The sequence below is a fragment of the Bison bison genome, unplaced genomic scaffold (genome assembly GCF_000754665.1).
Source record: "Bison bison bison isolate TAMUID 2011002044 unplaced genomic scaffold, Bison_UMD1.0 scf7180017864530, whole genome shotgun sequence".
Classification (NCBI taxonomy): domain Eukaryota; kingdom Metazoa; phylum Chordata; class Mammalia; order Artiodactyla; family Bovidae; genus Bison; species Bison bison.
Genome location: NW_011495080.1, coordinates 50,409 through 76,422, shown reverse-complemented (window position 1 = coordinate 76,422; position 26,014 = coordinate 50,409). Strand labels below are relative to the sequence as shown.

Genomic DNA, 26,014 nt, shown 5'->3' with positions numbered 1-26,014 from the left:
GCTAATGCGAATAATGCTTCAGCCAAGCCTGGGGCCTCTCAGAAAAAAGAGGGCTGGTTAGAGCCCTGAGGGACACTGAAGGAAGAAAAAGATTTTCTGTACACCTGGGCATTGCCTGGGTGACATGTAAATCCTATGCCAAATCACATGTAAATTATTTCTATTAAGTAACAGAACCATACCAATGTCAAGTAAGAACTGAACTGTGCCACACAGGCTCATAAACCACCCTCCACCACACACACACAAATGCAGCTTCAATCATCATTCAAGTATCATTGCAAAAAAAAAAAAGAAAAGGGTCCAGGTAAGACTCTGCTTCCATTGCAGGCAGCATGGGTTCAATCCCTGGTCAGGGAACCAAAATACCACATGATGCACAGTCAGTTCAGTCACTCAGTCATGTCCGACTCTTTGCGATGCCACGGACTGCAGCACGCCAGGCCTCCCTGTCCATCGCCAACTCCCGGAGCTTACTCAAACTCATGTCCATTGAGTTGGTGATGCCATCCAGCCATCTCATCCTCTATCATCCCCTTCTCCCCCCGCCTTTAATCTTTCCCAGCATCAAGGGCTTTTCCAGTGAGTCAGTTCTTCACATCAGGTGGCCAAAGTATTAGAGCTTCAGCTTCAGTATCAGTCCTTCCAAAGAATATTCAGGACTGATCTCCTTTAGGATGGACTGGTTGGATCTCCTTGCAGTCCAGGAGACACTCAAGAGTCTTCTCCAACACCACAGTTCAAAAGCATCAATTCTTCAGCACTCAGCTTTCTTTATAGTCCAACTCTCACATCCATACATGACTACTGGAAAAACCATAGCTTTGACTAGATGGACCTTTGTTGGCAAAGTAATGTCTCTGCTTTTTAATATGCTGTCTAGGTTGGTCATAGCTTTTCTTCCAAGGAGTAAGCGTCTTTTAATTTCATGGCTGCAGTCACCATCTGGAGTGATTTTTTGTGTGGCCAAAAAACAAAAATAATTATTGCGGAACAGATGACTACTATTCTCAGAGGCTCAAACTCTAAAAATAAGATGGACAGACACACACACACACACGGCTTAATGGAAGTTTAGAACAAACACAAAAGAATTACATAAAGATACATAAAAGTTATGAATGAAGCCCCAGGGTGGTGATTAAGCATCTCTGAGTTTTCTTTCCTTTTCATGGGAGTAAACTGCCCCAGTGACCACCCCAAAGGGTTGCTATTACTGACCAATATTGACAAGAGGAAAACTGCACTGCATGGGTATTTCTCAAATAGTTTTCTACTGAATACTGAGATCCTACAAGATGATGACAGGTGTTCTGTGGGGAAAATAATGAGTTTTCAACAATCATCCCATCCCCCGAGCAAACATATAGGAAATCCTCCACACCACTGCCCTTCTTTGGAGGAAATGGCACCCTCCTCCAGTATTCTCGCCTAGAAAATCCTATGGACAGAGGAGCATGGTGAGCTACAGTCCATGGGGTCACAAAAGAGTTGGACATGACTTAGCGACTAAACAAGTGCCCTTTTTAGAGTTTCAGAGTAAATATTTGATTGTTAAAGGTGTTTAAGCTTATTTGATTACAAGGTTTTTTTTTTTTTTTTTATCACAAGGCTCTTTTAAGGAATGATATCCCATATTGCTTTTACAGGAGTTCAGTGCTCTCCAGAACATTTTAATTTTTTTTTAAGCACACTGTACAAATAGACAATGGTGCTGCTGATGCCAAGTCACCTAGGAGGGTGACCGAACCCTGTAGCTTCCTGGGCTCCATATCCTATCATTCTCTCTAGTGCATAAAGTCGGCGGGGTCTGTATTATATGCTCCTCGGGTATACAGATAACACTCTATGCGAAATAATTACAGTGATAACGATAGTTGTAATAACAATGACTAATTTTACTAAGGACCTGCCACATGCTGGTCTCAGTTCTGGGTGTGTACCTGGCTGACCTCGTGGAAATTCCTGACCATCTGGCCAGACACATATGGGCAACACCCCTTGCACCCACGGGAACACCCTGCCCTCTTCCTCCACTCACATCCCCTGACTCAGGGGTCAAAAGCAGAGAGTCCATCTGAGCAAATGCTTTTTCAGAATTATTCTGGTTGATGGCTCTGTTCTCTCTGAGTCATCTGCATTCATGAGCTCCCCAGCATCCTAGTGGTGGGAGGCGTCTCTGGCAGAGAGCGGCGGCCTCAGAGGCTCCACAGAGATGGCATCTTCGCACCAGCACCCAAACAGCTTGCAAGGCTGGCTTGGGCTCCTGAGCCTCGCTGCCACACTCCCAGCTCTTTCTCTGTGAGCCTGCACCCGCCCAGCCAGGCCACCATCTGGAGGTACAGAGCATCAGTCTGCTATGTTGGATGACCAGAGGCGGCAAGCAGGCGGTCCCAGTGCAGTCTGAGGCTCCCGTTCAGTGCGGGTGCTCTGGGGTGTCCACGCCCCAGACCCGAATGCACAGACAGTCAGAGGTCATCAGCCACCTGTGCTGGGGACCAGCTCTCTCTTCTCACTCCCAGCACACAGAGGCATGCAAACCAGCATCTGCACATACTGCTGTCCGGTACCCGCATCTTCCGGAAACGAAACAGACAGGACTGTCACCAGGTTCACCATCTTTTTTCCTTTTTAAAACAAAAAGCTGAAAGTTTTCTTCAAATAGGACAGAGAGCTACTGCCCTTGTATTCTTGGGATCTTCCCAACTCAGGGATCAAACCCAGGTCTCCCGCATTGCAGGTGGATTCAGCACTCTCTGAGCCACCAGGGAAGTCCCTGTTCTTCTTACAAGTTTCTTTCAAAAACCCAGGGACGTTGCCAGCATCCTCGTGAGCAGATGCCGTGGTGCCTAATGACAAGGATGAGGCTTCTGACCAAGAAGAAGATATGGCCTGTGAAATATAGTCCAGAAGGAGTTACTTTGGTTTATAGCAGTCAGTTGGTTCCACCCACGACCTGGGGAGTCTATGCGTACTACCCACAGCAGCAAAATGACAGGGAAAGTGTGAGACTCTCACTGCTGGGGCTAGGCAGAATCCTCCTGAACAGAAGGCCGTGCTGAAACCAAAGTCCAACCAAATTACTGATAGCTCATTCAACCAATGATATTGAAGTATAATCAGGGACAGGAGACAAAGAGGGAGGAGGTTAACCTTTATCAACTAATTTAATCCTCCCACCAATTCCGAGAAGCAGATATAACCATCACTGTTTTACAGGGAGACCTGAGACGCAGAGCAGCAGGACAGGGCCAGGATTTCGATCCAGATCTGCTTGTCTCTGCATCCGAGTGGCTCCTCTCTCTCCACTCCCCCTCCTCCCCATCTCACCTGGCCTCCTTAATGCAATTCGTTCATTTCCTAAAACTATATCTGTTTAGTGCCAAACAGTGTTAAGGTCAGGTGTCACAGGCGGGGTTGGCCACTTTTGCCAAAGGCGAACCACCGAACACACGAACAAAACAATAACAAAAGCAAAACAGTACCCATCAGCCTACCCACAGAAAGGAGGTGACATAAGCACATTTAAAAATAGAGAAGATATATCTGGTAACAGCACTCTGAAGTCTGTCAGCTCCTTTTCCCTCTTACCCAACCTACGCAGTCTCCCTCACCTTTCTACCTTCTCTTTTCCCATAGTTCTTGGCTTCTGGCACCTACCTGTCTGTCTGCTCATGTTTCCAGAAAGCCACATACCTGTCAACTGAAGTCCTCCAGCAAGCCCGACTTAAATGTACCTGTGCGAGGGCATCTGAGAGCTGTGTGCAGGCACCTGTGTGGCCAGGTGAGGTAACTCACTTTAACAGAATGAATACTGCCTTCACTTCCTAGGGCTGCCCTAGCCAAGTACCATAGCCTGGGGAACTGAAAGCAATAGAAATGTGAATTCTCGCACAGCCTGACTCTGAGGTGTTAACAGGGTTGGCATCCTTCTGAAGTTGAATCTGTCCAGACCTCTCTCCTAGCTTCTGGTAGTAGGTGTGGGCCTTGGCTTGCGGCTCTGTCACCCCAGTCTCTGCCTGCACCAGGACGTGGCTTTCTTCCCTGTCTACCCCTGTGTGCCCTCTCCTCTTTTGTAAGGACACTTGTCAAAATGGATGAGGTCCCCACCCTACTGCAGTGTGACCCCATCTTAATTATATCTGGGGCAATCCTATTTCTGAATAAGTCATATCTGGGGGTCGTGGGGGTGAGGACCTCAGCATGTTTGGGGGGTACACAATTGACCCCATAACAGCTACTATACGCCAGACGTGGGTTCCAGGCTACTTCATTTGGTTCTGATACTCTACAAAGTAGATCAGTGGCTCCCCACCCACTGTGTGTGACAGAACATAACATCAGCTGTAGAGTTTGTTTTTAAAATATTCACGTCTGGTCCCACTCTCCAGAGATCCTGATGTGGTAGATCCAGGCAGGGAACCAACCATTTTACAAAGTAAAATTAAGAAGCACAGTTTCAAAAGGAATGACAATGCTTATCCAGGAATAAGAATCACTGGGGTCCATCTTAACAACAATACAATAAATCAGGAAATGGGGGCAAAAAGGAAGTGAAACGCTATGTCCAAAATTCACTCAGTACTTGGATGAAACAAAAGGTTTTCCAACCCAGGTGAGTTTCACTCAGAACCTCCATCCTTTCCACTACCCGGGTGTGAGCATGGTTGTCTACACCCCTACATACTGACACAGGCAGTATTTTTAGGTATAAAAATAAGTGTGCACACCTATGTCCTCTGTGGATTCTTAGTGAGTGTCTTTGGGATCAAGTATGTATTTGGCTGAACATCTTTGTATATTCTATCAGCCACACACCAGAATGACTTCTACAGAGTGTCCGCATAAGTCATGATGTTGTCACTTACAATTAACTGTCACCTGTCACTCTCAACTCAGTCTGAAGTTTCTAGTACAGGGTACTCATCCCATAAGTATTTGTAGAACAAATGAATAAAGAAACACCCATTTAAGGAAACATCATGAAGTAAAAGTGGTGCTTGCGGGAATTTTTTTTAGTTTTTCCCTCATAATCACGATGGGAAACCACGATCCTTCTGCCCCAATTTCATTACTTCTGCATCCTTTTGTTCTCTCCAGATGAGAAAAAGAAGCCGCTACTAACCTGGGGCCTGTCGCTGATTTGGGAACAACTTTAATCCCATTAAATATCTACTCACAGACATTCTACAGTATTAAATGTTGTCACTGGAGGAAATAAGAAAGGAAGAAGTTTAAAGGTAATTTGATTCAGCCCTGAGATTCTGGAGCACATGCTCCGACAACAGTCTTCATGTCGTCTCTGCCTCATCTGCAATGTCCTCCAATATCAGCCCCCCAGGCCCATCCATGTATGGCAGAAGGAGGTCCGAATTTGCAGGACGGCTTTGGTTTTAAATCAATTCTGGCACTGTCCCCATAAGCTGGGGTGACAGTTTCACAGCAGTCAGTTTCACCCTCAAGTCCATCCTGCTTTAGACAATATGGCCAGGCTCCATCAGCACACAGCCATTTTTTACAACATGCACTCTGAGTTTCAGTTGAGAAAACACAGACAGACACCCCCATCCATCCTGATTTCCATTCTTACCTAACATGTGCCTTTTGCTGTGTTCATGGTGTCTCGTGACTGTCTCCTCCCTCGTACAAAGCATCTTCCTGCCTTTGAGTCTGCCCATGTTCCTCCCCCTGCCTGAAAAGTTCTCCTTCCCCACTCTACTTATGTAAGTCTAACCCATCTTTCAATACTGCCTTCAAGCCCCATTTCCATGAAGCCTCCTCTGTCTACTCAGCCCACACTGATTCCTCCTTTCTTTTAACTTCCACCCGTGACATTTGCTTTGCTAAATTAGGGTATGGAGTGAAAAGCACCTCTTCAGTGATGGATTCACTTCTCCACCATGCTCTGCCTGGACTTTGTTTAGAAGCCTGCAGGTAGCACCTGGTTATGGAAATTTGATACTAAACCCGACAGGTTGGCTTTCTTCAAAGGTGGTTCTTTAAAAGAAATGAGAATACATAATTTGATTACACATGCTTTTATTTTTTTCCCTTTCAAAACTGTTGCTCAATTCTAAGAGAGCTGCAAATAGAATATTTAAACTGGAGCCCCTCTTGGAGATCTCCTCGCCTAACCTCTTATCCAAAGCAGAGGTACACCCCTTGTAGCATCCTTGAAAGATGGCCCCTAACCTACTCATAAACACCCTCTTTGAGCCCATCTCTCCAGGAACCTGTGCTCTTGCTGGTTGTCCTAGCTCTGATTGTTAAAGTTCTTCCTTATAATACAGTATTTGTCAAAGTTAAGTTTGTGGCCCATCTGTACCATAATTATTTGAGGTGCTTGTTGAAAATTGCAGGTTCCCAAGTCTAACTCCAGATACACTGAATCAGCATTTGGAGCAAGGATTTAAAAAAGTAATCTACATTGTTAACAGGTTTCCCAGGTGATGTTTATGATACCAAAGTGTAAGATCCACTCTTAGAGTCAGTAGATTCTATATCTAGAACTTAGCTCTACCTTTCTAACAGTGGAGAGCAAGACACTTCCCTTTTCTTCTCAATGTTCAGTGCAGCGCTATTTACAATAGCCAAGACATGAAATCCATACAAATGCCCGCTGACAGAGGAATAAAGAAGATGTGGTGCTTATATACAATGGAATATTTGTTGTTGCTGTTTAGTTGTTAAGTCGTGTCTGACTCTTTGCAACCTCAGGGACTGTAGCCCGTTAGGCTCCTCTGTCCATGGGATTTCCCAGGCAAAAATACTGGAGTGGGTTGCCATTTCCTTCTCCAGGGGATCTCCCCAACCCAGGGATTGAACCCAGGTCTGCTTAGCAGATGGATTCTTTACCACTGAACCACCTGGGAAGCCCCTACAATGGAATATTACTTAGCCATAAAAAAGAATGAAATAATGCCATTTGCAGCAACATGGATGAACTTAGACATTGTCATACTAAGTGAAGGAAGTCAGACAGAGGAAGACAAATATACAATATCACTTATATCTGTAATCTAGAAAAAATGATACAAATGAACTCATTTACAAAACAAAAACAGAGTCATAGACTTCAAAAACAAACTCATGGTCACCAAAGGGAAAACATAGTCATGGAAATGAAGACCTTAAGCATCAAACCTTGCAACCTGGAGATTTCATCTATTGGAAAAGACACCTGGAAAGCCCCCTCTCAGATCCCAACAGAAAGAGACATACTTTGCATCTCTGGCAGGAAGTGACACTGCTTTACTATCACTGTAAAGAGGAAGAAAGATTTTTTTTTTTTTCTTTACCTGGCAACAGCTCAGCCAATGAAAAACCACTATACTTCAAACTCTCAGATTCCCTCAGTGGACTTTTTGTTTATAATAGCCATCCTAACTTCCCCATCTCTTCTATAGGAGAGTTTCCTCTCCTTCCTTCTACTACAAAGTTTCCTACACTGTCCTGGGTCTTCTCTTTGTCAATGTCCTTCCTAAAATGTGATGCCAAAATGAGGTGGAGAGAGCGAGCTAGGTTTTCTAATGCTTTTCTTATGAATACATATGGACAATTTCAATAATGAGAAAACCAGTTTTGTTCCAAACTAGCCAGTGAGGTAGTATCATTCTGTAAATCTTTGTTAACAGACACACGATGTTGACTTTTCATCGTTGTTTTAATTTGCATGCCTTTCTGATTGGTTGTTCCTTTGTAAATTGTCTGCTCTTCTCCTTTGTAGGTTTTTTTTTTTTTCCTCTTTTAATTCATTATGTCTGTCTGGCAACTAAGCTGATTCAATGCATTATCTCACCTAATCCTCAAAACAACATTTCCCTTACTTTACAGGTAAAGAAACTGGGCCTCCAAGAACGTGAAATGAGGAAACAGTTAGATCTTCAGCTTCCTCACCAACTTATGCCTTCATTTAATTAATGTTCTTGGGAGGAGAGATCTTTATCTTCCAGACACTTTGTAAAGTGAGCTAAGAGAGCCAAGTATTTGGGATGCAAGCATAAGGAAGGTTCAAAAGAACATTAGAAATTCTCATAACTCCATTATTTACTTACAGCTCCCTAAAATTTCCTTTTTTTTTTTTAAATTACTTTCCTGGCCTGGAGGTAACAGTGACCAGTTATAATCAATTAGTGCTATTTACTGAAACAAAGGTTAAGGAGGATGTAGGTACCTGTTCATATTTTTGTCAAGAGAGGTAATATATGGCTGACCCTAAAAGACCATCAGAAAAAGATCAAAGAGTAATCTAGAAATAAGGCAGAACCCCATAAAATTACAGTCTATTTGTTGGCAGCAACATCAGTAGATAACAGTTCAAAAGTACACATGCAGGAAGAATTGGCTTTCATTTTTTCCATTTTCCATTATCAAGACCAGTATTTACGCAATTAACTAAGATCCAAATGCTAATTCATCATTTATAGCATTTTAGTCCAAACAGCTGAGCTTCTCTTGGTTTTGGTTAATTTAATCGAATTCCATGCAATTATACTTTAATTGAAATGCATATGCATAAAGTTGAAATGATGTTTAAATCAACTGAATTTACAACTACATTAAAAAAACTCAAACAACAAAGTACAGATCCAAGTGGGAAACAAAATTAATTTAATCCTACTCCATTTTTCTACCTTGAAGGTGGCCAACACCCAAAGGTCAGGCGTTCTCAACGTCACATAGCCAGTGGTAACACTGAGACTCAAATCCAGGTTTCCTGACTTTGGATTGAGAGCCTGTACAGCTGGGTCTCTAACTGATATTTAACTGTTCCACCCTCACTCAAACAAACCTTGGTCCTCCAAACTCTCATAAAGTTTTTCAAACAAAATCTATAAACTAGGTATCAAAACAGCTAATGTAATTTTAAAGATCTTTGTTCCCCAGCTTTGTGATTCCAGGCAGCCTAATAAAAGTCCCTGGGGTCTATATTCTTCCAGAAACTTTGGCAGAAACTCAATTTCTTCCTTCTTCATTATTCACATAGTCATTCGCAGTTTCTAGGTTCTACATTTGGCCCCAATCTTTCTTTCACATAATAAACAAGCATAATCAAAAAGAAAAAAATTATTAGGTCAATTATGATGCCAATTTCCCCCAAATAAGAAATAATACATCTTTTCTTTCTCTTTTTTACTACTCTAAGTTTCCCATTACTTTCTTTTTGGAACCATCATTTGAAACCACACAAAAATTTTAAGTTCACTTTCTCAATACTAAAATTTTAGTTCCTCCCAACTTACTGCCTGGCAACCACGCTCTTTTCACAGAACATAAAGAGGATTTAACATTCAAACATTTAAAAGCCACATATACTCTTAATGTAATTGACTGTCGTTCATGTATATATTAATAGTTCCTAGAATTTTATCATCTGGAGACTAGTCTTAATTATTTGTAAGCCTGCACTCACCACTAGACCAAGGTCTGCACTCATCTCCAGCTTTGCCCAAGAGTAGTGCCCTCCACCACACATGCTCCCCTACGTAGGAGAGCCCCCTCCCACAGAGACCCTTCCTCCACACACAGGCCTCTCCCCACAAGACACCCCACCCCCAGACATGAACAAATACCCACCCTGGTTATCATGACAAAGTAGCACCTTGCTCCACGGTTCCACCTGCAGAGTCAAGAAAAACACCTAAAACCATTCAAATGAGCCCTTAAATGCCATGCTAATTTGATAAACCCTGTCGGCTGTCTCACAGGGACAGGCTCTTTCAAACCTCTCCTTGGAAATTCAGGCGAGGTGACCCCAGCTGCCTTCAGATTCAATTACCCACAAGGCTCCCCCACAAAGGCCAGACCACAGGGGAGCCGGGCGCACACTCACTGCAAATCTGACTTGGCAGCTCTCCTCTCCCAGGTAGCACAGGTCTCCCGAGACGTTGGTCTCCAGCCACAGGTGCTCTCCGTTCACGGCATTTTCCTGGAGGGAAAAGACACACCTGACTTCAATTTTCTTTTCAGGCATAAGTGAGGGCCGGGGAGTGGGGAGAATGGATCTCAAATTTAGATTTTTGGAAGAAAACTAGTGAATCCCAGCAGTCTAAAGACTTCTCATTTTACTCCTTATAATACTGCTGGAGTTGGTCCTACTGACATTCTAGAAATGGAAAAAGGTGTTTGAAAAAATTCTGAGCCATAATGAAGATGTTAGCTCCAAAGATGTTTTAACCATGTCGGTGGTCATCTTTGAAATATATAGTAAACAAGGGGGAAAAACCCTCAAGGTATTCAACCTAAAGCCTTATTCATCCAGGCCCACTGAAGAGTCCACAACAACTGAGACCAGAATTCTATTAAAGGTTGATTCTCTTTAACAAGTTAGCTAAGGAGGATAGTAGTAGTAAAGTATTTTAAAGACTTCTTGAAAACACATATGTTATTAATGGGTAAATTATGCTTCTAAACCAGAAGCTTCTTAAAAGTTAGTTTTAAGTCACTGTATAGACAAAGCATAACAAATTTCTACCAGTTTGAACCTATTACCAGTTCAATAGGGCCTTCACCCAATTCTAAGTTCTCCAAGTTGAATGATTTCCCTGCTTCTAAAAATATTTTCATACTTCCAGTAGCAAACAGAGAATAGCTGTAGGTTTGGAACCCTATGGGCTTCCCTCGTGGCTCTGCTGGTAAAGAATCTGTCCGCCATGCGGGAGACCTGGCTTCAGTCCCTGGGTTGGGAAGATCCCCTGGAGAAGGGAAAGGCTCCCCAATCCAATATTCTGGCCTGGAGAATTCCATGAACTGTATGGTCCATGGTGTCACAAAGAGTCAGACATGACTGGGCAACTTTCACTTCACTTCACTTGGAACCCTAAAAGTTCTCAGGTAGTGATGGATGAAATAATGGGAACACGTGTACACCCGTGGTGGATTCATGTTGATGTATGGCAAAACCAATACAATATTGTAAAGTAATTAGCCTCTAATTAAAATAAATTTAAATTTAAAATGAAAAAAAATAGAGACTTCCAAGGCAAAAAAAAAAAATTAATTAAAAGGCAATGCTCTGCCAGTTATCCTAAATAAATCAAGCTCAACAAACTAAAATATTCTACAGCTGGGAATTTAGTATCCAGCTGTAACTTATAATCATCTGTAGAATTTCTTTCCATTGTCTTATTCTTCAATTTATTTAGTAAGCATTTTTCCACACCCCTGGTGCCAGGCACTGGGTTGTGTGCCAAGTCTCATCAGTCATATCTGACTCTTTGCAATCCCATGGACTGTAGCCCACCAGGCTCCTCTAGGATTCTCCAGGCAAGAATACTGGAGTGGGTTTGCCGCTTCCTTCTCCAGGGCATCTTCCCAACCCAAGGACTGAACCGGCATCTCTTACATCTCCTGCATTGGCAGGCGGCTTCTCTACCACTCGCACCACCTGGGGAGCCCAGGCACGGAGTTAGTGTAAAGTAAAGCCTAACAATGAGCATGGAGACTAAACAAATAATTATAGCAGCAAATACTAGGAATATTTATTACAGCAGAAATCCCACCAACTCCTTTAAAAAGTGAAGTATAACATGTTACAGTGGGGGAAAGATCAAAAATCCTTGATAATACCAATCTAGGCAGACCAGCAACTAAGTCCTGATAGGTCAAGGAAGCTGGGCAGGAACAGGCAAGACCTGGGAGTCAGAGATGTGAGAGACATCAGTAACTCACTGGGCTGGGAGGCTTCATTCACGCTAGGCCAGTTGGTATGTTCCTGCACTAAAGACTGCCCCCCAACCCCACAGGCACTCAGGGGCTTGCTGATCACTATCCATGCGCAGCAAGGACTGCTACTGCTAAGATGAACTAGCTTCACTCCTAAGTGGGGAACCTGATTAGAAAGCCCGACATTTGTAAGAGAAGAAGGAAAGAAAAAGGTGCTGGATCAAACACGCTGCTTCTCAAATCTGATTGCTCATTAAAATGACGTGATGAGCTTTGATGAATACCTGACATCATCCCATCCCCAGAGAGTCTGCTTTCACTAATCTAAAGTTTTTAGCAAATACTTGCAGTTGTAAGAATGGGAACACCATTTACTGAGCATTAAGGGAGAAGACTAGAGTAAAAGCAGACTTAGGGAGTAAGTCAAGAGTTCAGGTTCTTCTTTTATTCTATTTTCAATTGTGTTATAATTAACATTCAATATATTAGTTTCAGGTGTGTAATATAGCACTTGATATTTTAATACGTTATGAAATGATCACTGCAATAAGAGTTCGGTTTTGAGGATGTGAAATTCTGAGATGCTTATTAGACCTTCAAGTGAAGATGTTGAGAAGGCTGTTTTTTATAAGTCTGAAGTTCAAAGAAGAGGTTTGTACTGTATGAATAATTTGGGAGACAACCGTTAACTGATCTAAAGCCAAGAGAACTGAATGGAAAACCCTAAGGACTGAATGTGGATGGAAAGCTCTGATTTCTGAACCATGGAACGTTCCAACATTTAAGAGTTTGAGAACATAGGAAAGATCCAGCACAGGAGACCTGGATGGAGTGGCCATTGAAGTACGAGGAAAACATAAAAAGAGTGTAACGTTTCCAGGAAGAAAGTGCCCCTAGAAGGTCTGCATCAAAAGCTGAAGACTGAGAACTGGCCATTGGATTTCTCCATGTGAACATGGTAAGTCACTGATGATCTTGACAAAAGTAGGGACAGTGGAATGAGGAGGAAGAAAGCCTGACGGAATTGGGTTCGGGAAATAATGTTACTGACTTTAGTTTCAAAATGTGTATGAAACCCAATTAATGCTCACCGCCTCTACTGTTACCACCTGATCCTCCATCCCCCTAGCTTGGAATATTCGCGATAGCCCCCTGACTGGTGTCCCTGCCCCACTTGTCTCTTCCTTTCCCTGTCCAGTTGCCTCATCTTCTATCTCTCTCCCTCTTGGTCACTGACGTGCAGTCACACTGGTCTGCTCGTATTTCCCAAGCAGACTAAGCAACCTCTCATCCCAGGTCCACTGAATTTGATGCTTTCTTAACTAAAAATTGTTTCACTGTATATTGTTTATTGTATCCAAATTATTTATTCCTCTCCATTCTGACTTATGTGGTTAATTTCTATTTACCCTTTGGTCACCAAATTGAGTGTTACTTTCTCAAAGAAGCCAACACTGACCCTCATATCGAAGTCATTTTGTTAGTTACTCTCATAAAACCATATTTATCTCCCATCATTTATCCCAGATGGCAATTATTCATTCATCGGCATGACTATCTGATTCATGTTTCCTTCTTATGCTAGATTCTAACCTTCATATGGTCATTAAATGTCCAGCACTTTTTTTTTAAGTCGCTTAAGTCATGTCCAACTCTGCATGACCCCATACACAGCAGCCCACCAGGCTCCCCTGTCCCTGGGATTCTCCAGGCAAGAACACTGGAGTGGGTTGCCATTTCCTTGGCACCTTGCAAACAGTAGATGATAAATAAATTTAGGGAACTGAGAAGATGAGACTAAGAATCAATGAATGAATCACATTCTTGTTATATAAGGTTCCAAGGAGTAGAAAGGATAATTACTTTTTTACCTGTCCATTAGCTCAGAGTCATACATTGTGAGAAGTAAACATGGATGCCTGAGAGACTTGACAATCTTTCAAAATCATGACAGAAACAGAAGCATGCAAGAAAAGGCCAGTCATGCAAGGAAAACATGAAACATACCTTTCTTAGACTATATTTTCCCTGTCTCATCCTTTTCTTGTACATCTGTCTTGTCCAATGCATCAGAAAGAAGTAACCTTACCCAAAGAGAGGTTTGGGCTTTGCCCTCAACTATAGGATGGTAATTTAAGTGCCTGGGATGTCTTGCCTGATAACGGTATCTTTGTTTACCTGGGGACCCTGGGTCATACTCAGTTCAGTTCAGTCGCTCAGTCATGTCCAACTCTTTGCAACCCCATGAATTGCAGCAGGCCAGGCCTCCCTGTCCATCACCAACTCCCAGAGTTCACTCAAACTCACGTCCATCGAGTCGGTGATGCCATCCAGCCATCTCATCCTCTGTCGTCCCCTTTTCCTCCTACCCCCAATCCCTCCCAGTATCAGAGTCTTTTCCAATGAGTCAACTCTTCGAGTGAGGTGGCCAAAGTACTGGAGTTTCAGCTTCAGCATCATTCCCTCCAAAGAAATCCCAGGGCTGATCTCCTTCAGAATGGACTGGTTGGATCTCCTTGCAGTCCAAGGGACTCTCAAGAGTCTTCTCCAACAGCACAGTTCAAAAGCATCATTTCTTAGGTGCTCAGCTTTCTTCACAGTCTGACTCTCACATCCATACATGACCACTGGAAAAACCACAGCCTTGACTAGACGGACCTAAAATAGTACTGACTTATGGTGGGGCATATACCAACTCAACCTCCAGAGGGTTAAGTGGCTAAGGTTAACCATGCAGGTTATGTCCATATGACTAAGCCCCAATTAAACTCTGGTTACCAAGGTTCAGATGCACTTCCTTGGTGGCAATACACCATACGTACATTTCCACCATGGCTGCTGGGAGAAGTTAGCTCTGTCACAAATTTACCGGGAGAGAACAGTTGGAAGCTCCTTTACAGGAATCTCCTGGACTCTGCACCATGCACCTCTTCTCTAGGCTGATTTGAACCTGGGTCCTTTCACTGAATTGGGATTCCTTGGTGACTCAGATGGTAAAGAATCTGCCCACAATGTGGGAAATCTGGGTTCGATACCTGGGTTGTGATGATCCCCTGGAGAAGAGAATGGCTACTCACTCTAGCATTCCTGTCTGGAGAATTCCATGGACAGAGGAGCCTGGCAAACTACAGTCCATGGGGTTGCAAAGAGTAGGACATGACTAAGTGACTAACACTTTCACTTTCCTTTCACTGTAAAAGGTCATAAATGTGAGGAAAACAGCCCTCAGTAAATTCTGAGTCCTTCTAATGAATGACTGAACATAAGTGTGGTCTTTTGAATTCCAGAAGCTGCAGGTGAGGGTGACCTTGGGAACTCCTGAATTCTGTATAAAGGTATCTAGCTGGGTGGCATTCACCCATTAATAGAGTAGATAAATAAAATATTGTTTTCTTCTTACATTTCTGGTAAATCTTAATCCACTTCAATATTAGTAAACATAAGCTTTGGAGTCAGGTAGACTTGCTACCAACTAGCTCTATGACCTGCTGCTGCTGCTGCTGCTGTGTTGCTTCAGTCGTGTCCAACTCTGTGCAACCCCACAGACGGCAGCCCGCCAGGCTCCCCCGTCCCTGGGATTCTCCAGGCAAGAACACTGGAGTGGGTTGCCATTTCCTTCTCCAATGCATGGAAGTGAAGTGAAAGTGACCTAGGGTCTCTCTAACTTTGCTAGATCTCAGTTCACTCCCCACTGAAGTTGCAATAATGATTTTACTTCTCTCACAAAATCACAATGATGTTTAAATGTGAAAATGAGTAACAGTCAATGATTTACCCACAATGAAAAGTTAATACAAGTTCAATGCAATTCTTACTATTATCATTGTGGTTGGGTTTTCCTTTCCTGTTTTCCTAATCCATAGATATTGGTATCATCCAAGTTTCTCTCCTGGGCCTTTGTAGTCAAGACTGCTAGCCATTCACCAAATTCATTTTCCTCTTCTTCCTGAACACACAGTTAGAGTTTGCTACCCAGTCTCACCTGTAACAAGTGTGGCCACATGACCCAGTTCCAACCATGAACAAGAGTGATGTATATTGTTTTCAGACTTGGTCCGCTAAGCCTCTCATGCGCATTCCTCAATACTCTGTTCCCGTACTGGGTACGTGGGAAGTTGGTCTTTACAATGATTTGAAAGTCTTCTGATGAAGTTGTAAGAGTAACTGTCAGTCTGGGTCACTGAATAACTGTGTGGAACAGAGCCTACCCCCAACCCAACCTGGCACAGTCCTGGTTTGCTCTTGGGTGGACTTCCTTCCCACGTAGGTCACCGCAGAGCATTGAATAGAGTTCTCTGTGCTATAGAGTAGCTTCTCATTGTTGCTGTTGTTTAGTTGCTAAGGCATGTCTGACTCTTTTGCAACCCCATGGATTGTAACCCAGCAGGCTCCTCTGCCCATGGGATTTCTCAGGCAATAATACTGGAGTGGGTTGTCATTTCCTTCTCCAGGGAATCTTCCAACCCAGGGATGGAACCCGTGTCTCCTGCATTGGCAGATGGATTCTTTAGTTATCTACTTTATACACAGTAGTGTATATATGTCAATTCCAACCTCCCAATTCACCCCACACCTTCCTTCCCCCCACCCTTGGCATTCATACATTTATACGTTTGTCTCCATTTCTGCCCTGCAAATAGGTTCCTCAGTACCATTTTTCCAGATTCCACATATATGCATTAATATACAGTATTTGTTTTTCTCTTTCTGATTTACTTCACTCGTATGACAGTTTCTAGGTCCATCCACATCTCCTCTCTGATATTTTACACTGCTATAAAATTAACTTCCTAAAAACACAGCTGTGATTATGACTCTCTCTTGCTCAGGATGCTAAAAAAATTCTCTATTATTTATAAAACAAACTCCAAACTTAATCCCACATACTAGACCTTCCATTAATGGTACCAGTCTGTCTTCCTTATTCACCTTCATACACAGTTTCATAGAATGTATGAGGCTATGTATCTCAACATAGTCATATTTTCCTTTTCTGTGTCATGTTTTTTATTTACCTCATTCTCCACACCCAGGTACCTCTTTCTCTTCTCTACACATGCATCTTGAAATTCCATCTCAAACGCTATACAACTCAGAGTACCCATCTGTGCCAGACAGAAACAATAGCTCTATTTCTACATGAAGATAGTATATCTTCTGTAGTAGTGTTAAAACAATGTATCTATAGAGATACAGAGTATCTCTAGAGATATACATAGATTTATATAGATCAACCTGTCTATGGATAGATCCAGTTACCTAAGAGTAGAGACCCACCTATGTAAATATAGATATGATTCCTTGCCCTCAAGTTCTACCTGAACTCTTAGTAGTGATTAGCTACAGGTAAAAAGATGCAAGTTGTGAATGAATGACCCAAATAGGATATACTGACACCAGAAGCAAACAATCCACACAAAATGAAGACATTTACTGGCTAAAAAAAAAAAAGTTCTAAAACAATAAGAAAATTATAAATATGTATCAAATATAAATATCCTTGCTGCTGCTGCTAAGTCGCTTCAGTCGTGTACGACTCTGTGCGACCCCACAGACAGCAGCCCACCAGGCTCCCCCGTCCCTGGGATTCTCCAGGCAAGAACACTGGAGTGGGTTGCCATTTCCTTCTCCAATGCATGAAAGTGAAAAGTGAAAGTGAAGTCGCTCAGTCGTGTCCGACTCTTCGTGACCCCATGGACTGCAGCCCACCAGGCTCCTCCGTCCATGGGATTTTCCAGGCAAGAGTACTGGAGGGGCGCCATTGCCTTTTCCGATAAATATCCTTACAAATTCAGAAATGGAAAAAATCTGGACTGCCTCCCCCTAAAATTCTTTAAGGTAATCATGGGTAAAATCTGTCTTGGATGGTTTAGATCTGTGCTGTCCAATAAGCAAATGGTGATTCAACATTGGAAATGAGACAGGCACTAATTGAGATGTGCTGTCAGTGTAAAGTGAAATAAATAGCAGACTTTGAAGACTGACTTTCTGTAAAAAGTGAATTCTCTCATTGATCATTTTTATATCAAGTACATGTTGAAATAGTAATATTTTTCATATATTTGGGCAAATAAAATATAATACTAAAATTACTTTTAGGGGCTTCCCTGGTGACTCAGTTGGTAAAGAATCCATCTGCAATGTAGGATACTGCCTGCAATACAGGAGACCCAGGTTTGATCCCTGGGTCAGGAAGATCCCCTGGAGAAGGAAATCACAACCCATTCCAGTATTTTTTCCTGAAAAGATCCCATGGACAGAGGAGCCTGGCAGGCTATGGTTCACAGGGTCACAAAGAGTCAGCTATGACTGAGCACAATGTTCTGTCTTTCTATCTGATGGTCCGGTGGCTAAGACTCTGTACCCTCAATGCAGGGGGTCCAGGTTTGATCCCTGGTCAAGGAACTAAATCCCACACACCACAACTAAAGTTTGCATGCCACAACCAAAGACCCTACATGCCAAAGTTAAAACCTGGTGCAGCCAAATTTAATTAATTTTTTAAAAGCTAGCTCTGTCCTTAAAATTTTTTTTAGAAAACAGAATTAATTTTACCTATGTTTTTTTGCTTTTTAATGTGGCCACTATAAAATGAGGCTTACTTTACGGCTCACATATATTTCTTCTGCTCACCTTTATTAGTTTATAATCACTTGCTGCTGCTGCTACGTCACTTCAGTCGTGTCCAACTCTGTGTGACCCCATAGACAGCAGCCCACCAGGCTCCCCCATCCCTGGGATTCTCCAGGCAAGAACACTGGAGTGGGTTGCCATTTCCTTCTTCAATGCAGGAAAGTGAAAAGTGAAAGTGAAGTCGCTCAGTCGTGTCTGACTCTTAGTGGCCCCACGGACTGCAGCCTACCAGGCTCCTCCGTCCATGGGATTTTCCAGGCAAGAGTACTGGAGTGGGGTGCCATCGCCTTCTCCATATAATCACTTACTAAGAGGCAAAAGATTAGACCTAGTTACTTCTCAGTGAGATGTGAAGCTGTACAATTCTATGATTTCTCCCAGCAGCCAATGTGATATCATTTAAAATTCTCATAATTTTAGAAAATAAAAGACTAGTGAGGGTGCCTGAATCACGCTAGATCTGTCCACTATTAAGATGACTGGTCACAGCCAGGACCTTCACTAATTCATAGATGGTTAGCTCCTCCTGCTTGGCTCAGCAATCTGATATCTTGATTAATCTGACAATGTTTTTCAAAAGAGGGATGGAAGTGAAGAAAGATATCAGGTTGTGTCACTATGGGTGATGACACCCAAGCCTGAAGTTAAAGAGCAAAGGCCTGGAGCTTGTAAAGAAGGCACAGGTCTGTGAGGACCTCCCATTGTAAACAAGGCTAAAATGAGAGCATGCGCATGTACATATGGGTATACACACACACACACACACACACACACACACACACACCTGCCTCTTCCTACCTTTCCATTCAAGGTTTCCAAAGATAAAATGACCTAGTTTCATAACCCAGTTTAACCAATCCCACGTGAAGACTCTGTTTCCCTAATCTTATCTCTGAACCAAACTGTGAGGTGAGTGTACCCACTGTTCCATGTTCTACCTGCCTAAAAGAACTCTTTTTCAACTATCAGCATCCAGAGGACAGGAAAGGTGGTCGGGATATAAAGTCTGGGTTTGTTTGCATTGAGGCTCTGTTTTCCACAGCCCTCAGCATTGGAGGAAATTTGCCAATGAGAAAAGAGAAAATGAACAGAAATCAAGGATGCCAGATTGAAAACCAATATAGTTTTTTTAAAGAAAGATTTTGGTGGGTTTTTCACCATTGCTTGGAGAACTGTTTTAGGCAGTGTAATGGGCAAAAGCAAATTACAGAATAGAGGAGACAGAGTGAAGACCCACATTCTATGTTTTCAGCTTTAAGCATAAAAACAAGGAAGAAATCTCCATGACCAAAATAAGTCTCCATCCCACAAGAGGCATGTGACATTTAAGAGAAGATATGCATTATCTATGCAATAGACTTACTTCAAAGTGGATTGACTCCCCCCCCTAAACTGGAAGCTTGGATTCCAGCCCAGGAGATGGGACTATTTTTCCCTTTTAGAGCATTACTCCCTTCCTTTCTAGCAATCTAGCCTGTTTTCCCCAAAACTGGCTTGGCTGATGTTCATGGCATGGTGTCAAAGGGAGCAGCCCTGTAGGTTCTCACCATGAAAGGGGAGAGAGGATGCCACTGGGGTGAATGGGAAGATCAAAAACTGTGCAAGCTTTAAGTCTTAACACAATGTACTGGATTAAGAAGGAAATTTTAAAAGAGTTACTTGGAACTCAATAGCATAAACTCATTGACGTTTCAAACAGGCTTTTGACTTGTGTCTTTCAGTGCCCTTCTGGAACTGGAGATCATCTGAGTGCCCATCGGCTCCCAGAGATGTGTCCCTTTCTTGCTGACTGAACAGAAAAGCTGTAATCAATTCATCCCTGACATCCACCAGACAGTCACTAGGCCAATGATGCTGTGCAGTCCACTGTGAAGAAGATACATATTTCTGCTTTTAGCAGAAAACACTGCTCCTCCCTTCAAAGTGCCTCAAATCGAACTATGACCTAGAATAAGTCAACCCAAAACACAAATTTGGCTCTAAGACAATGCCCTATTGGTAGAGATTTTATGTGGAATCAAAACAGAAAGTAAATAAAATAAACAGAACTAATTCAACCAAACAAATGAGCACAGCCTGGCAGAAAGCAGGAGTCAAGTCTTTGTAGAAAAGAGCCACATTCACCTCAGGTGAAGCCGACTGTCCACTGTAGTCAGTGGCTGTGCTGAGGCTGGATCTGTCTGTTCCCCATCATTAAGGCTTCCATCCCTGACATGAATGGAGAGGAGGGCCTGTGTGCAGGTGGCAGGCCCAAAGATTGGCAAAGAGTCATCAAGGAAATGACCCTGTGTGGGGCAGAGAATCTCATAAGTCAAAATAAAATATTTGAGTGAATCACAGAGGAAGAGAAGTTTCTGGACTTCGAGGAACAGACTAAAAATAAGAGATAGTATGCATCACTAAGTAGGGAAATGGGAATATGAAAATGGAACACTTCAAGGAAATTATTAAGTTCACGCACCCAAAGCATAAAAACTGACTCCCGCAACAAGATTTTTCTGGCCAAATGCAGGGCGGCCTATAGTCTAATCTCACCTGGGTCTCAGGCACTCCACAAGCAGGCCACTCCTCAAAGCTCTTTGCAAGAGGATGTTTAGGAAACAACCGTGCCTCTTCTGAAGTCTTTGGTACACACTAGAGTCAGAACAGGACTTTCCAGGTGCAATGCAGGAGTCTCAGGTTCAGTCCCTGGGTCAGGAAGATCCCCTGGAGAAGGGAATGGCAACCCACTCCGGTATTCTTGCCTGGAGAATCCTACGGACAGAGGAGCCTGGCAGGCTAGGGTCCACAGGGTCACAAAGACTCATACGTGACTGCGGCAACTGAGCACGCACGCACACAGTCAGAACGGGGCCCGCTGAGATTTCTGCAGTAAGCATAAACTTGGGACTAAGATTGAAATTCCAGGTTCACCTTGATTTGTCTTCAACTTCAGATGCAGCATGGGCAGCTTTTGCATCTGTTTTCTCACTGGTGAAAGGAGGAGAGGGGAGGTAACGTAAGTTAGGGGTCATCGTACTACAGGTTTTTGAGATGACTTTCCACCTCTGACCCTCTGAGGCAAAGAGAATCTCAATGTATGAATCAAGGGGGTTGAATGCAAAGCAAAGTGAACTTCCACAGCCCTGCTCCACCCCTGTTAAGCTGGAAGCATCCTCAGCTCTACTGGGGACTCTTATCTCATCCAAGACAAGAAATTGAAGTTCCTCCTTTTTTACCTTTATTTTGAAATTTTTGCCACTCTTCTCATTTGAGAAACTCTTAATGAGAGGCTCCAACCCAAATCAGCACTTAACAATCAGTAACAATACAATGATCATTTTAATGCATTTAGTTCAGAAGAGGGAGCTGACAGGAGAGAGGTGGTTACACTGCTTTTTTGCAGGGAAGCAGACGAGGAGGTGGAATACAGGCAATGGTGGGAGGTCAAGACTAGGAGGGCTACTTTCATACTTTAAAGTTTAGAACAAAGAAAATCCTGGTTTAGCTTTCTGCACAAGCAGGCAAAGCAAAGTGGCATAAATGAAGCTGGTGTGAAGCAATTCAGTTAGTAAAAGCAAAAACTGGGAAGAAAGGGCAAGTCTCAGCAAAAAAAAAAAAAAAAGGCATTTAAATGTTTTTAACAATCTGCTTCTTCCTCTCTTCCGAGAAAAACCTTTTTGATAACTGTAATAAGAACGTGTAGGGTTGGTTGCTGTCTGGCTTCAGCAATATTAGCCCACAATTATGGGGTTTTTCAGAGTCACATCTTGTAACTCCTTCCATATAAGATCTCTAAATAAGCCCTGAGATAAGAGTGTCTTCAGAGAAGGCTTTCAATTTTCCCTCTACTGTTAAACATCCCCAGAGTGTTTCCTGTCACCGTGACAATTCATCAGGCCACCAAGATGAAGTGACCGCAACTGAAGGGGCTGAGAGATGAAGGATCAGCTACACATCAGCAGCCTTACTTCCTACTCACTCTTTCTGAACCGTGCACTGCAGCCTCCCACCACCAGCCAAAAATACCATTTTGATGAAATATTAGACCATAGAGCTCTTTACAGTAATCTGGAAAATAACACCTCCTAGTCAAGCTTTGGTTCAGGAAGGACATTTTTTCTAAAAGCATTTTTCTGGTAACTCTTTCCAACATCAAACAGGGATGGAGTGTCCTTCCTCACACCCCTGTGGCACTCTTTGAACCCCACCATGCTTGGTGTCACGGAGAAGGCAATGGCACCCCACTCCAGTACTCTTGCCTGGAAAATCCCATGGACGGAGGAGCCTGGCAGGCTGCGGTCCATGGGGCCGCTAAGAGTCGGACTCAACTGAGCGACTTCACTCTCACTTTTCACTTTCCTGCATTGGAGAAGGAAATGGCAACCCACTCCAGTGTTCTTGCCTGGAGAATCCCAGGGATGGGGCAGCCTGGTGGGCTGCCGTCTGTGGGGTCGCACAGAGTCGGACACGACTGAAGCGACTTAGCAGCAGCAGCAGCAGCATGCTTGGTGTCACTGCCCACATTTTAGTGTCAATGTCTTTTCTGCATTCTAAGCTTCTTAAAAGCAGAAACCATATTCCTCACCCAGAATCCCAAGGAACCAAGCAGGTTCCAGAACAAAGCAGTTACCCCACAAATGGTGATAGATCAATGAATTCATCAGTGACTTAACTTCTGAATAAATAAACCTACTGGCTGTACAGTTTACAAGGACTTTTACACTCACAGCCCCATTTGATCTTAACAACAGCCTTGAAGTCCCCCTGGGAGAGGAGGGGAGAGGGAGAGGTCACCATTGTTCCCATCTATAGATGAGGACACTGCAGCTGAAAGAAATCAAGTGACTTGACTAATGTCACACGAGGGGCAGAGAAATGATTTAATGGATGCGTGTGTGCACACTCAGTCGTGTCTGACACTTTTGCAACCCCAAGGACTATAGCCCACCAGGCTCCTCTGTCCGTGGGATTCTCCAGGCAGGAATACTGGAGTGGGGTGCCATTTCTGATTCCAGGGCATCTTCCTGATCCAAGGATCAAATCCACGTCTCCTGCACTGAAGGCAGATTCTTTACCAATGAGCCACCTGGGAAGCCTGATTTAATGGGTGTTTCTATCTAAATGATGGAAACTCTCTCTCATTAGAATCTTGCACCTCAAATAGAATCCTATGAGTTTGGATCAGAGGATCTAGAACATCATGGATAATAGACTAACATTTTGGGGTCCCTGATTCTTAGCACATCCTCATCATTGGTCCATATATATCCCTTTTTAAATCTAACTTATGTTTGTTTATGTATTTAATTCTTTTAAATCATGTAAGCACTGGTGTCAATATATTCTACATTCTAACCTTTTAGGAGTTTATTAAATGACTGTCCTAGAATAAAGGGAAACTTACAGAAGGGCAAGAGTCTTCCCAAATATTAACTCAACATACACAGGTGTGACCTGAACAGTCAGTTATGACTTAAATTCAGACTGCAATCTTCAAGTTAACAGCTTCCGTAGATGTCTTTTAGATAAAACATTAAAATCAGCTAATATATACAGCAGACTTCATCAAGGAAGAAAGTTTCATTTCAATTAGATTCAGTCTTTTGCCAGGTACTTCATGTATTACATACATTGGTGTGTGTCCAGAATATAAAATAAGGATGTTAGTAAGTGTGTTCTTGGGGAAGAGGGAGAAATATTACAGTATTAAATGATATTAAGTTATGACATATGTGCCAAAACCAAAATTTAGTTTACAAAGTCATCTCCTCTCTGGCACCCTGCCATGGTCTTTCTTATGGGAGGAAGAGAACATGGATTATTCCCTCTGTTCAACTCAACCAGAAAGGCTAGACAAGATTCATCAGGACCAGACTGGAATAATCTCAGAGCAGCCTCCTCTAGCTTCGTATCACTTCTTACATTCCTTTAGGAAGGGACAGGCCTTTCAGTCCATAGTTAGACATGGCTTCAACCAAGAACTTGACTCACCGAAGACTCTCAACAAATGTATTCTAATTGACTTAAGAAACTCACACTGCAGTCTTCAATTTAACAGTTTTTATAGATGTCTCTTAGATAAAACATTAAAATCAGTTAATATACAGCAGATGCAAACTATTATATAAAAGAATAGATAAACAACAAGGTTCTACTGTAGGGCACAGGGAACTATATTCAATATCCCGTGAAAAACTGTAATGGGAAAGAACATGAAAGAGAATATACACATATGTATAACTGAGTCACTCTGCCACACAGTAGTAACTGGGCTTCCCCGGTGGCTCAGTGGTAAAGATCCCACCTGCCAATGCAGGAGACACAGGTTCAGTCCTTGGGTCAGGAAGATCCCCTGGAAAGGGAAATGGCAACCCACTCCAGTATTCTTGCCTGGGAAATCCCATTGACAGAGGAGCCTGGAGGGCTACAGTCCTTGGGGTTGCAAAGAGTCAGACAAGACTTAGTGACTAAACAATAACAACCACAGTAGAAGTGAACACAACATTGTAAACAAACTAGACTTCAATAAAATAAATTTTTAACAAATCAGCTAATATACCTACCCCACTGATATAAGACCCATTACCTTTGGGTTAGGAGAGGAAACATAGCAAACAGGAGGACATGGAGTGCCTGGAATGTAAAGTGAGGTCATCCTCTCTCAGGAAAAATGAAAAAGGAAAGAAAAGCACCAAAAAAGAAAAAGGCAGCTTGAGCTAAGGAAATCAAACTTGGACTTTACGACTTAGTCTCTAAGAGTAAACTCTATTCATCACCAACTTGGCAGGCAGGGACCAATGAAGCATGTGCACAGAAGTACTTTTTATTTCACAGCTGCAATCCCAGGCAAATAGTGCTTAAAAGGATTCCTGAAGTTTTAAGCCTAGTCTTCAATATGTTTGACTTCATAAAAGAAGCTATGTTCCTGGAAATCTGAAAATGGAGCCGGGGCTTAGATACTCGAAGATGGGTCAGTGAACAATACTGAAAATGATCAAGTCTTGTCGGGAGCTACAGGAATCTTGAGAATGAGAAAGACACACATGCAGTGAAATGACGTTTACATGAAAACGCCGACACCTACGCTCCAGTCCAGAGTCGCTCTGGGCTCCTTCGCTGGACCGTTTGCAACAGGTAGGCTGAGGGGATGCGCAGGAGCCAAGTGCTGCAGGCCTGCCCGAGAGATTGCTTTCCTGCAGCAAGAAGGAAAAAAAAAAAAAAAAACACAAAAACCAACATCAGAATGTAATACAGAGCTGAAAACTTCCCATGGGGTAGAAACGATGCCTGAGTTAATCTTGCATGTATGAAAACCTTTGCAAATGTACTGGAATCTCTAAAGTGCATGGTAGGAACCAAGGGTGGCAGGTCTCAAAAGACAGGAAGATTGAGGGGGCCTCCTTAGGGACATTCAGGGAAGACAGCAGAATGCAGGTCTCTGTTTGCAGAAAAAGACCTGAGGTTGAGGTGGTCACAGTCCTTGGACAATTTTAAAGCTGCCAGAGACTAAAAGCAAGTAAAGCAGGTTTGTGAGGTCTTTGATTAAAATTCCTTCATTTCCCTGCAAAGAGCTCTCCAAGCTGGTCACCACCCCCAAGTTCACTGTTACATATCTCAAGAACATCCTCCCTTGCCCTTGCAGAGGATGTCTACAGTTGACTTGAGGTTCTAAGCAGGAAAAGACTGATTCGTATCCTGGAAATCACACAATGCAAGACCAATATTTTATCAAAGT

The 26,014-nt window shown here is 42.9% G+C and overlaps 1 protein-coding gene across 1 annotated transcript in view; it reads right to left on the bottom strand.

The window, feature by feature from the left end:
* The window catches only part of DGKI (diacylglycerol kinase, iota), a gene marked incomplete at its 5' end in the record, with an annotated part of 321,800 nt that extends 296,328 nt beyond the window's left edge, over positions 1 to 25,472 (bottom strand). The window contains 2 exons of the mRNA XM_010831746.1: positions 9,833 to 9,928; positions 25,364 to 25,472. Coding sequence (XP_010830048.1) covers positions 9,833 to 9,928; positions 25,364 to 25,472 — 205 coding nt within the window. The remainder of the gene's footprint in view (positions 1 to 9,832; positions 9,929 to 25,363) is intronic.
* Between the last annotated feature and the right edge of the window lie 542 nt (positions 25,473 to 26,014).